This window comes from Salvelinus sp. IW2-2015, unplaced genomic scaffold (assembly GCF_002910315.2).
Source record: "Salvelinus sp. IW2-2015 unplaced genomic scaffold, ASM291031v2 Un_scaffold16326, whole genome shotgun sequence".
Classification (NCBI taxonomy): Eukaryota; Metazoa; Chordata; class Actinopteri; order Salmoniformes; family Salmonidae; genus Salvelinus; species Salvelinus sp. IW2-2015.
This window is the reverse complement of record NW_019957535.1, coordinates 1,205,294-1,218,020: the sequence shown is the minus strand read 5'-3', so window position 1 is coordinate 1,218,020 and position 12,727 is coordinate 1,205,294. Positions and strand designations below refer to the sequence as shown.

Below are 12,727 nucleotides of genomic sequence, written 5' to 3'. Positions count from 1 at the left end.
TCCATGTTACACAATAAATGTTTGTTTTGTTYGATAATGTCCCTCTGTTTTGTTCAGTAATCCATTGGAACAAAGCGCAGTCACAACAGACAGACGAAAAATCAAAAAAGTACCATAAAAGTTCGTAGAAACATGTCAAACGATGTTTATAATCAATCTTCAGGTTGTTTTTGTCATAAATAATCGATCATATTTCAACCAGACAATAGCTTCGTCAATAGAAAAGGAGAAACGAGAAAGGCTTGCTCCCGGTCACRAGCTGGACTCATGTCTGGAGATTTCCACTGTCCTCTCATTGAAAGTGCTGTTTCTCCCTCATTTTTCAGAGTAAAAGCCTGAAACAATGGCCACTTGTTGGCGAAGCCATAGGGCTCGTGAACTAGGTCATAAGTCTTTGTATGGTGGATAGGCTTTCAATGGAAAACAGGCATTTCAAAATAATAGCACTTCCTGGATGGATTTTCCTCAGGTTTTTGCCTGCCGTATCAGTTCTGTTATACTCAGACATTATTGTAACAGTATTGGAAACTTTAGAGTGTTTTCTATCCAAATCTACCAATTATAGGCATATCCTAGCTTCTGGACCTGAGTAGCAGGCAGTTTTACTTTGGGCACGCTTTTCATCCAAAATCCCGAATGSTGCCCTCTACCCTAGTGAGGATATTCTAACTCGCAACAGTAAGTTGAATTGAGACCAAAAGCTCAAGAGAAGTTCCAAGTGTTTAATACCAAGGATGTTGTCAGCTGAGTGYGTACATTTAGAAWGTTCACAACACATCTTATACTCTTCCCTMCTTTAGGTGTCACCTCCACAGCTATACATTTTATGACCCCATAGAGTTTGCCATAACTTCCCTGTGGAATGTCCATGGTCCTTTCTTGTCGTGGGCCTGACCTTGCTGTCTGATCGTAGGCAATTTCCTCATCTGATTAGGTCAACCTTTCCAAATTAGCATGCACACAGTTTAATGGCCTAAACTCCATTAATACTCAGTAATCATTCACTAAACAGGATACAAACAAACTACAGTTTAAACTTGAAACATGTTACATTTTAACAGAATCCATCAGTGGCAAAACCAACTAGGCTTGTAATTTAACTCTTTCATTCATATTTACAGATGGCATAGAAGTGTATTATTAAGGCACATGAAATTTCACATGTTCCAAAAGGTATTTCTGCAGCAAAATGCATTTAGATAAAAAAAATAAAAAAGTTTTACGTTCAAATGGCTCTCCTGTGAAGTACTGACGCATGACGTACGCCTAGTTTCCTGAAACGAGTCACAAATCAAATGTTATTTGTCACATTATTAGCAGATGTTAATGCGAGTGTAGCGAAATGCTTGTGCTTCTAGTTCMGACCATGCAGTAATATCTAACCTAAATTTGACTCGTTTCAGGAAACTAGGCGTAYGTCGCGCKTAGCTTTTGATTTCCGATAGATSKGCCTATCGTACTGTTCTGACTCTGTCTGCTTGGTGGCTGACCTGCCTATACTGTGCCACTYCCCCTCCTAACCTCGCTATGAAAGATGTGAATGTTTGTGTCTTTGGAAGTACGACAACTAATCAGTGTCCTCCATTCCAAAACATTCTGTTTCTTAGAAGCAGATTTCTAATGGAATCGAATCTTGACACTCAGAAATGGGAAGCGACGTRCAAGGAGTCAAGGACTCTCCACCACTACATCATCGTCGTTAACAGTTGGAAAAATGCTCGGGAAAAGCAAGCGACAGAAGCGAAGTCCTGTATGGCAATTCTTTGAGAAGGAAATGCTAACTTTGCGAGTTGGAATTGAGGTACAGTAATGGTAGTACAGGTGCAATGCTTAATGACGCGTGACGTAGTGACACGGTGCAACGCACCGTAAGACCCAAAACGTTGCTGGCAGCAGTGCAGCTGCTTTCCCATGGAATTGTAGGAATTCTTATCGTTTTAAAGAAAAACCACAAAAKTGCAGTTTAAATGTTAGAATGTTTTTCTCCATTTCTCCATTTGTCACATCCCTAGATCTGAGATCTTGTATTAACTTCAGTTATCAATGATTCATAAGGCAACCCCTTGCTGGAGAGAGAGGCTTGTAAGTGCTTTCCAGAGACGAGGCTCACTACCGTCTCCTTTTCTACACATGCTTCAACTTAATGCAGCATGTGTGAGGGGGAATGGATTCACTACGCCAAGACTGTGTGTTGTATCTTGTGATGTGATATCCTACCGATCACTCCATTGAGATGTTCACATTGGGCAGAATCTTTAGAAACTCATCATCCAAGATTCCCATTCATGATAATACAGGATTTACACAATAATTCAAAGCATGCCTGTGTATCTCATTTTTAGTTGAGTTGTTAGAGGTGCTAGCTTGTAGATGCCAATATAACCACATAGGCATTGGATGTTTGTGGGGGTTTTAGTACAGTGCATCTGAAGTATGCAATGGGGGGGGAAAGGGGGAATTGTACAACCGAAGCTGAACCACCTCATGGCGGGAAAGCAAATTAAGCATGTTTAAACTGGATGTTCTGGCATATAAATAGAACAGGCATGGAAGCTCTAACCCTGGCAATTTGTTAAGCGTGTTTAAATAGAACAGGCATGGAAGCTCTAACCCTGGCAATTTGACTGGTACACTTGCAATGGCTGCCTGGTATTGTGATACAATTTCCATGGCAATTGTGAATGATCTATCAACTGATGCTAGATTGCTATGTTAAATGTTCATTCAGATGATGCTAACTCAAGCAATGGAATGTATTTTGTGTCATGTCAGTTGAGTCAACAAATCAAAGCACAGATAATACTTAATTTACTTCCTGGCATGGATTCACTCACAATGGTTGCCAGTCCACCCATTCTACCATCATTGACTTGAAAGGGGACGCCTGTTCTATTCATTCTATTTCTTAGTGTTCTGGTTGGGATGGCGTCACAGCTCACCAGTTTAGTTTATTAGGATACCCATTAGCTACTGCACATAAAGCAGCTACTCTTCCTGGGGTCAACATAAAACGTACAGAACAGTAATATACAAGAACAACATAAGATATTACATTAAATAAAGRTTTCTACAAAGTTATTTTGGAAAGTCTTCAGACCCCTTCCCTTTTCCACATTTTGTTACGTTACAGCCTTATTTTAATATTGATCAAATTAAACGTCCTCATCAATCTACACACAATGGCCTATAATGAGAAAGTGAAAAACAGGTTAGATATTTTTGCACACATATATAAAAACTAAAATAAGTATTCAGACCTTTTGCTATGAGACTGGAAATTGAGTMTTTTCCATTTTTGCTTTTCCATTGATCATCCTTGATGTTTCTACAACTTGATTGGAGTCCACCTGTGGTAAATTCAATTGATTGGACATGCTTTGGAAAAGCACACACATGTCTATATAAGGTCCACAGTTGACAGTGCATGTCAGAGCAAAAAACAAGCCATGAGGTCAAAGGAATTGTCCGTAGAGCTCCGAGACAGGATTGTGTCGAGGCACAGATCTGTGGAAGGGTACAAAAAAAATGTATGCAGCATTGAAGGTCTCCAAGAACACAGTGGCCTCCATCATTCTTAAATGGAAGAAGTTTGGAACCACCAAGACTCTTCCTAGAGGTGACCGCCCGGTCAAACTGAGCAATCGGGGGAGAAGGGCCTTGGTCATGGAGGTGACCAAGAACTGGCTCTGTCTCGATCTTAACGTAAAGAACATATTCTGGGCGTTCTGCCAGATGTTCCTATGGAGGGGGCCCTCCACCTCTCTTGACCAGACACAGCCCGGAACCAAGATTGTTTAAGACACCAAAGATAAGATGCACAAAGTAAATTTCATTCATTACAGCTTAGTGGGACTATCATTTGTTTTTCAACAAGACAAATCAAGTATAATTTTATTTGTCACATGCGCCGACTACAACAGTAGAGTAATTTAAATCAAGGATCAAGAATAAAGCAATTCTTAGYTACAATTATTGATATGTCAAGCCTTATCGTGAAATGCTTACATACAAGCCTTTAACAAACAATGCAGTTCAAGAAATAGAGTTAAGAAAATATTTACTAAATAAACTAAAGTAAAAACATTTTGATTTAACACAAGAAAAGTACATAACAATAACGAGGCTATATACAGGGGGTACCGGTACAGGTTAGTCAAAGTAATTTGTACATGTAGGTAGGGGTAAAGTGACTATGCATAGATAATAAACAGCGAGTAGCAGCAGCGTAAAAACAAAAGGGGGGGGGATCAATGTAAATAGTCCGGGTGGCCATTTCATTAATTGTTCAGCAGTCTTATGGAGCCTTTTGGTCCTAGACTTGGCGCTCCGGTGCCATTCGGTAGCAGAGAACAGTCGATGACTTGGGTGACTGGAGTGAAGAAGCCGGATGTGGAGGTCCTTTACGTCCCTGTTAGTGAGAATTTCTCCTTTACCAAGATAATCCATCCACTTGACACGTGTGGCATATCAATAAGCTGATTAAACAGCACGATCATTACACAGGTGCACCTTCTGCTGGGGACAAAAGGCCTCTCTAAAATATGCAGTTTTGTCAAATGCCACAGATGTTTTGAGGGAGCTTTAAATTGGCATGCTGACTAGTAATGTCCACCAAAGCTGTTGCCAGGGAATTGAAGGTTCATTTMTCTACCATAAGCCACCTCCAAMGTTGTTTTATATAATTTGGCWGTACGGCCTCACAACTGCAGACCACAACTGCAGGACCTCGACAGCCGRCTTCTTCAACTGCCGGATCTTCTGAGGGGGAGGGTGGATGTGCTGAGGAGTTTTTTCTGTCTATAATAAAGGCCTTTTTAKTAGAGAATTTATTTTCTGATTGACTGGGCCTGGCTTCCCAGTGGGTGGGCCTTGCTCCCACCCATGGTTGCACCCCTGCCCAGTCATGAAATCCAAAGATTTAGGGCCTAATGAATTTATTTCAATTGACTGATTTCCTTATGAACTGTAACAGCAAGATCTTTTGAATTGTTCCATGTTGCGTTTTTATTTTTGTTCAGTATATGTTGGTACCCTTGCACTTTTCTTAACTTATTTTTAAAATACTTTTAGTCTCTACAYGTTGTTGATTTTCAACATTGCAGAACTCATTTTATATCAAAAATAAATAAAATACAAAACTATTGGCACCCCGGGGCTAGTACTTGGTTGGACAGCCTTTGGCCAAGATAACTGCCGACAAACGCTTATAATAATACAAAATTGGTGAGTGCTTATATTTGTCGTATTTGCAATATATATATATATTTTTTTTTTTTTTTGCATATTCTAACTCCCCAAGACACCTGTAGAGAGTGGGGTCACGGCCAGGGTCTGCCATTATCATTATTGGAGCAACTAGGGATAAGTGCCTTGCTCAATGAGTTCACGTGCGCTCTCGGCGAGGATGGCTGTGTAGTTGAGGAGCTACGTCGAACACAACAGTAAATAGATTTTTGCAACAATACTGACCCATTTTGGGGGATAGTTGTACTCCTACAAGTAAAAGGCAGATTTTGTTAAAACCAAAAATAACATGTCTAACCAGTATAGCTGCAARTCACAGTGCGCAAGGATTCACTAAAGACACAACTGTCCAAGCTTAGCAAGAAAATGGAGGCTGCTTAAGGGCCAAATAGGCCAGCTATGCTAGACACTGCAACTTGCGAGCCCACAAATCAAGACCACGATGGAGGAAATGGAAGGGAAAATCAATACACCGACCACCCGCGTTAGCAAAACAGAGGACCGTGTTGCATCATTGGAGAATGGCACTGTCAGAAMGAAATGTCCAGCAGGCGAAATCCAGAAGGAATTGCAAAATTTACAAGACCCTGTTGATAATTTGCATAACAGAAGGTGTCACTGTAATATTTCAATCTTGGGCGTTCCCAAATATGCTGGAATGCCAGTTTGAGAGGTCACTTGAGATTGAGGGCACCGCCCAGAAGAGAACAGAATGAGGGTCAACATGCTAAATTATTAGTTGAAGGAGGATATTCTCTGAGCAGCGAGAGAGAAGAAACCGGTGACATGGAAGGGATCTACAATTATGTTMTTCCCAGACTATTCCTAACGAGTTCAAACAGATATCRTGTTCATTCCTGTTACACTTGAGATCAAACTCAAAGGAGCCAGGCACAAGTTTGACTCATCAGACGAAGCCTTCATCCAGGGAAGATCCGCCACGGAGGACCGTTAAACCCAGAATTCTATTGGATGCAGGACTATCAAGGTCTGTCTGATAGGTGTYTTAGACATTGCATTGCTATAATTAGACTCAGCCCTAGTGCTGGAGTTGACTGGTCTGTTTCTTACCAGTAGGCTATTTGAATGTATTTATTAAGGGCCTTCAGATTAGGAGGATTTTTCCAAACCCATTTCCTCCGATTGGTTCTATTTGAAGATCAAATCTGAATTCAATGCTATGGTTTGCCAGTAGGTGGCGACAAAGCACTATAGCCAGTTGTGTGTGTGTGTGTGACACAAAGCCTTAATAACCTCTTAAGAATCTGACCCTTTAAAAAAAATGTTTTTGCCTAAAATGACATACCAAAATCAAACTACCTGAAGCAAGGATATGCATATTCTTGACACCATTTGAAAGGAAACACTTTGAAGTTTGTGGAAATGTTTTTATTTTTGTACCATCTTTGAAATGCAATAGAAAGGCCATAATGTATTATTCCAGCCCAGGTGCAATTTAGAGTTAGCAGTGTATGTGCAAAGTGTTAGACTGATTCAATGAACCATTGCATTTCTGTTCAAAATGTTGTATCAAGACTGCCCAAATGTGCCTAATTGGTTTATAAATAAATATAAGTTCATAACTGTGCACTCTCCTCAAACAATAGCATGGTGTTCTTTCACTGTAATAGCTACTGTATGTTGGACAGTGCAGTTAGATTWAAAATAATTTAAGCTTTCTGCCAATATCAGATATGTCTATGTCCTGAGGAGAAAAAATGTCTTACTTCCAACCTCATGCTAATCGCATTAGCCTACGTTAGCTCAACCGTCCCGAGGGTGACCCASCAATCCTGTAGAGGTTTTAAATGTAGAAAAAAAATCCAACTACAGTATGTCCTAAAAGTGTATAACTGTAGTTGTATACTGTTGCTGGTGAGTCGAGTTCGGGTGGCTCAAGTATATCAATCCTATCTATTTCTTGGTTTGTGTTTCTCCCCAGCTCCTTGAGTTTGGCTGGGAGTCTACAGTGGTTCGTCCTTCAAAAGTTGCGGCGCAGCTTGGCCAAAACAATCTTGAAGCATAGATTTCGATTGGTCAGACCAACATTGAACAGTCTTTACCACGGGAGCTTCCTGTTTTGAGTTAAGGACTTGTTCCTGTACGTTACCACAATCACACAATGAGTTGTTAATGATGAAACAAACACTTCTGCCTTCCTGTCCGCGCAATGGATAGAGAACCCCGCTGGCGGAATGGACGGGGACAATATATCCGGAGAGAGCCATGATTCTATTAAACAGTATGTTAGTCTCTCTGGAAGGAGATCCTTACCCTGAACTCGTCTACTTTATTGTCCAGGGACTGAACGCTAACGAGTAATATACTCTGAAGCKGTGAATGTTATGCACACCGCCAGAGTCTGAGTAGGGCCCCACTCCTGCATATTTTCCGGCATCAGTGTTTTGGTGCAGCCCCTGGGGTGAATAGCACTGCCTTGGGAAGTTCAAACAAAGGATCTAATACAGGGAAGTTGAATTTCTGCTCTAATTTAGGGTGGAGAACCACTGATTTAATATCCAAAAGTTTATTTCCGACTAGGTAATAATACATTATTTTCTCAGAAATTTGTACGAAATTACGCACAAAAAAAGTTTGCTAGGAGCTAGAAACAGGCCGACCATGTCTGTCGGCGCCATGTTGTATGTATTTGGACGTTGTGTTGACGTTGTTTGCTGAAGTTTGTTTTTGTACTCATACGTTTCCTAATCAGGAACAAGTAGAAGGCGTCTAAGACGATGATGGCAAATCCGGGTTCGGGGTCSAGATCATGCRGTTATACTGTTTCTTTGAAAGATACTCATGATTTATGTGTAGTTTTTCTCGACTTGGAACACGCTTAGGAGGCCTTCGCTYGAACGATAGGCAGAGCTGCAAAGAAAAAGCCATATCTCAGACTGGCCAATAAAAATAAAATATTAAGATGGGCAAAAGAACACAGACACTGGACAKAGGAACTCTGCCTAGAATGCCAGCATCCCGGAGTCGCCTCTTCACTGTTGACGTTGAGACTGGTGTTTTGCGGGTACTATTTAATGAAGCTGCCAGTTGAGGACGTGAGGCATTTGTTTCTCAAACTAGATACTCTAATGTACTTGTCCTCTTGCTCAGTTGTGCACTGGGGCCTCCCACTCCTCTTTGAATTATGGTTAGAGACAGTTTGCGCTGTTCTGTGAAGGGAGTGGTACACAGCGTTGTACAAGATCTTCAGTTTCTTGGCAATTTCTCACATGGAATAGCTTTCATTTCTCAGAAAAAGAATAGACTGACGAGTTTCAGAAGAAAGTACTTTGTTTCTGGCCATTTTGAGCCTGTAATCGAACCCACAAATGCTGATGCTCCAGATACTCAACTAGTCTAAAGAAGGCCAGTTTTATTGCTTCTTTAATCAGAACAACAGTTTCTGTGCTAACATAATTGCAAAAGGGTTTTCTAATGATCAAATAGCCTTTTAAAATGATACTTCAATTAGCTAACACAACTTGCCATTGGAACACAGGAGTGATGGTTGCTGATAATGGGCCTATGTAGATATTCCTTAAAAAAATCTGCCGTTTCCAATAGTCATTTACAACATTGTCTACACTGCATTTCTGATCAATTTTATGTCATTTTAATGGACAAAAAAAAGGACATTTCTAAGTGACCCCAAAATTTTGAACGGTGGTGTATGTAAATAAGGTATTGATGAATTTAGCATTTTATTTAGTGCAACATTTTCTAAAAACCTTTTTCCGCTTTGTCATTATGGGGTACTGTGTGTAGATTGAGGGGGGGGAAGTATTTAAGCGATTTTAGAATAAGGCTGTAATGTATAAAAAATTGGAAAATGTCAAGGGGTCTGAATACTTTCTCGATGCACTGTGCGTGAGAAGAGTCCAGTAGGAGGGAGTCAATGCAAAAKATGGTAAATGCTAATAGTCCAGGTAGCCTTTTGATGAACTATTCAGCAGTCTTATGGCTTGGGGGTAGAAACTGCTCAGGAAACTTTGTCCCAGACTTGGCTCTCCGGTACTGYTTGCCATGCTGTAGCAGACTGAACAGTCTATGGCTTGGGTGGCTGGGATCTTTGACAATTTTCCGGGCCTTCCTCTGACACCGCCTGATAGAGGTCCTGGACGGCAGGGAGCTCAGCCCTAGTTAATATAGTGGGCCGTTCACACCACCTTCTGTAGCACGTTGCCATACCAAGTGGTGATGCAGCCAGTTCGAGATGCTCTCAATGGAAGTTCACTAGACAGCATGCCGTGTGCGCAATACCCGGACTGCCGCATCTGGCGGGGTCAAGTCTGGGTAGTCTGCCATGGTTTCATTTAATATCCGTTGGGATCGGCTTGGGGCATGATTTTATTCCTCATAGTTTGTTGTACTGTTGTTGACTGACTGAAAGGGAACGTAATGTTATGACTAACTACTGTTCCCTGAAGGAGGGAAACAAGGTAMAACACCTATTTGGCCCCGCACCGMCCGTTCCTGGAMTCGGTGAAGAGTGGAATTAAATTRAGGGAATTAATCCGACCCTCTCGCTTATCACCTGTGGACGGCGGGGCTTCCAGGGAGGCGCAGTTTTCCTTGGTCTTGTCAGCCGTGGTTTTAGCTCCTTCAACCAAGTGCGCGACTTCCCATAGTATGTTGTACCTCTTTTCCCTCCTTCAGGGAATCGTAGTTAGTCATAACGTTACGTTTTGATCACACACTGATTCAGATTTCAAACAAGGTGAAATTGTTACCTCTTTTCTCTCTCCTGACTCATCTCGCCTTCCTTTAAAAAAAATAAATAGGTGGGTGGTGCGGCTGTACATAACACTCACGCACTCGCTTTCCCCCTCTCTCCTAATCTTGTCCCCTCAGTCCATTTTGATTTGAATTTGATAAAGTGAACCCATAGAAATGTACTAGAGAGCTCATATCATTTCTTTTTACTTCTATGAGTAAATTGGAAGTTTGTTAGTTAACGGTAAAGGTGCATGCCACCACCTATTGTGCTGGAGTGTGTAAAGTCTGAACAGGTATAAAGCCAAGGTAGGTGATTTACTGCCACCTGCAGTTATGGAATGTTCAGGAGTATAATTAATTTGCTAAACCATCCTGGTGACCTGGATAGAATTCTGTTATCCTTAACTCACTAGCATGTCCCACTTCAACTACTTCAAAATGGTGAAAGCCCTCAATGGCGCTGCCCATGTTGTCAAAGAAGTGGAGATGTGCATCTCTGAGTTGTGTTTTCAGCTACATTGTATTCTTCTGGCATGCAAAATGGGAAACATTGATCTTCTGCTTGGATAGAGGCCTTTATGACCTCTAAGTCATGTGGTAACTTTTAAAATAAAATCACTAACACTGATTGAATTACAATAATGACAATGCATTACCATATTACAATGATGTTTGACTATATTTTCGAGTTGCCTTCCTAAACCTTCATCTTCATTTCCTCCCTGTCTCTCAGGCACCACAGCCAAAAGGCCTCTGTCCCTGCCCAAGACCAGAATCAGCCAGGGGTCCCCCACACCCCTCTCCTATGTCCCCCATCCTAGAGTCCTCACCTCAGCTATGGCCCTCCAACAGTACCACTCCAGAAGCGGGRGTGGCCAACACAGTAAGGATGTTTCGTGCCTTTCAGGCTACACTGTTTCAACAGTGCAACCTGATGTCAGCTGCTCGAGAACCCACCAGTGTGGAAGAATCCCTCAGTGGTCCCATATTGTCAAAAGAAGCCTTTACGGGGGTGACRGTGCCTCTAGTGTAGCCCCCAGCAGCAAATATGGGATCGGTGACTTACTGGCAACCCCCAGTTATCAAACCAAAGCTGCTGGTTCTGACACACACACAAATGTGTTGAGTCACAATGACACAGACTGCCTCAGGTACACACTTACCAGGGGYCCAAAGTTAATAAAGAATTCCTCTACAAGGACCTCTGGGATTCCTTCCCTTTGCACACTACTGAGAAGCGCCAAAACAGAGCACCTCCTAAGCCAGCATAGCATAAGGCTGTGCCACAGACAAACCTCCAGAGATGTCCCCCAAGCCAAACTCAAACAACCCACACAGGAGCACTTGGGGGCGGATGCAAATTCCTCTCACTACCCTAAGCCAGACAACCCCACCACCGCCCAACTGACACACACTGACGCCCAAGGCCGGGCCTCCATGGTGGATGTGGGCAGCAAGTCTCCCACACGGCGAAGCGCCACAGCCACAGCTACCGTTCATCTGGGCCCCACCACTTTCCGCCTGCTCCGTGACAACCAGTTAGCTAAGGGCGACGCGCTAGCYGTAGCGCAACTAGCGGGAATCATGGCCGCCAAGCAGACTAGCACCCTCATCCCGCTCTGCCACCCGCTGCCCTTAGACCATATCTCCGTCACCTTCAACCTCGACGCCAGCCGACTCGCAGCCGTTSTCACGGCGACTGCCCACACCACAGGCCGCACCGGAGTGGAGATGGAGGCACTGACGGCGGTCACGGTGGCGGCGTTGACGCTTTACGACATGTGCAAGGCGGTGAGTCATGACATCATCGTTACGGACGTCAAGCTGGTCAGTAAGACGGGCGGGAAGAGGGACTTCCACCGTGAAACCTGACCTCTAACCCCTGCCCAAAACCTGATTTCCACACAGCACCAGGTTTGGGAGTCAATAACATTTTTTAATATTTTTTTTTAGATAAGTTTAACTCAGGAGACTTCCTGATTTGACTGATTTGACATTGAAATCGAGCCCCCAAACCTGCATGGTATATCTCCTTTCCGACCCGCTAATCTCTGATCACCTTAGAGAGGATCAAGAAATGCCTCACTGTAAGTCCTCCACTGATTTAAGTTTCCATAACCTATGTGAATCAAATCAGCGTGCCGATGGCACTGTGCCTGGTAGGCCGTGCCACGACTTGCTGATACTATTGGTCCTTCCATTGTACCAGATAACAGGGCATGGGTACGATCAGAAATGCTTACTCTGGCTACATTTAGTTAAATATCAGTCGCACACTCTCCCTTAACATGTAAAATTGCAGTTTTGCTTTTGCTTTATTTTATAGTCAGTTTTTTAAATCTAAATCATTTATGAAATGTTCTTACACAGATTTAGATTGTGAATTGTTTGTACGTTGAAATCCATGACAACATTGATTCATAAACCTTAAACTTGATGTGAAAAAATGATTCATTGGATTTTTTTAAATAAAAGGGTGATTTATTAATGAAACATGCTTGTGTGATTCCCACACCTTTAACAATGCTTATACATTTTATAAATTGTCAATCCACACATTTTTTTTATGATTGTGTGCTGAAACTTAGTACAAAAGTTAAGAAAGTGTTTAAATTGTAATTGCATAATAATGCAATAGTAACACTGCACGATTCATATTGGATCAGTCATTTCTGTATACCAGAAATAACTWGTTTGTTAGTGAATACCAGGTGGAAATGGCAACAATATCAASAACATGGTAAATACAGTGCCTTCGGAAAGTATT

At 42.1% G+C, this 12,727-nt stretch overlaps 1 protein-coding gene across 2 annotated transcripts in view; it reads left to right on the top strand.

The window, feature by feature from the left end:
- Nucleotides 1-12,457, top strand: part of LOC112080462 (uncharacterized) — a 42,578-nt gene extending 30,121 nt beyond the window's left edge. The window contains exon 3 of one of the 2 annotated variants that reach the window (XM_024146247.2): nt 10,694-12,457. In XM_024146247.2, coding sequence (XP_024002015.1) covers nt 10,694-11,832 — 1,139 coding nt within the window. In that variant the 3' untranslated portion in view covers nt 11,833-12,457. The remainder of the gene's footprint in view (nt 1-10,693) is intronic. The other variant, XM_024146248.2, reaches the window with a different exon arrangement.
- Nucleotides 12,458-12,727: the final 270 nt, after the last annotated feature.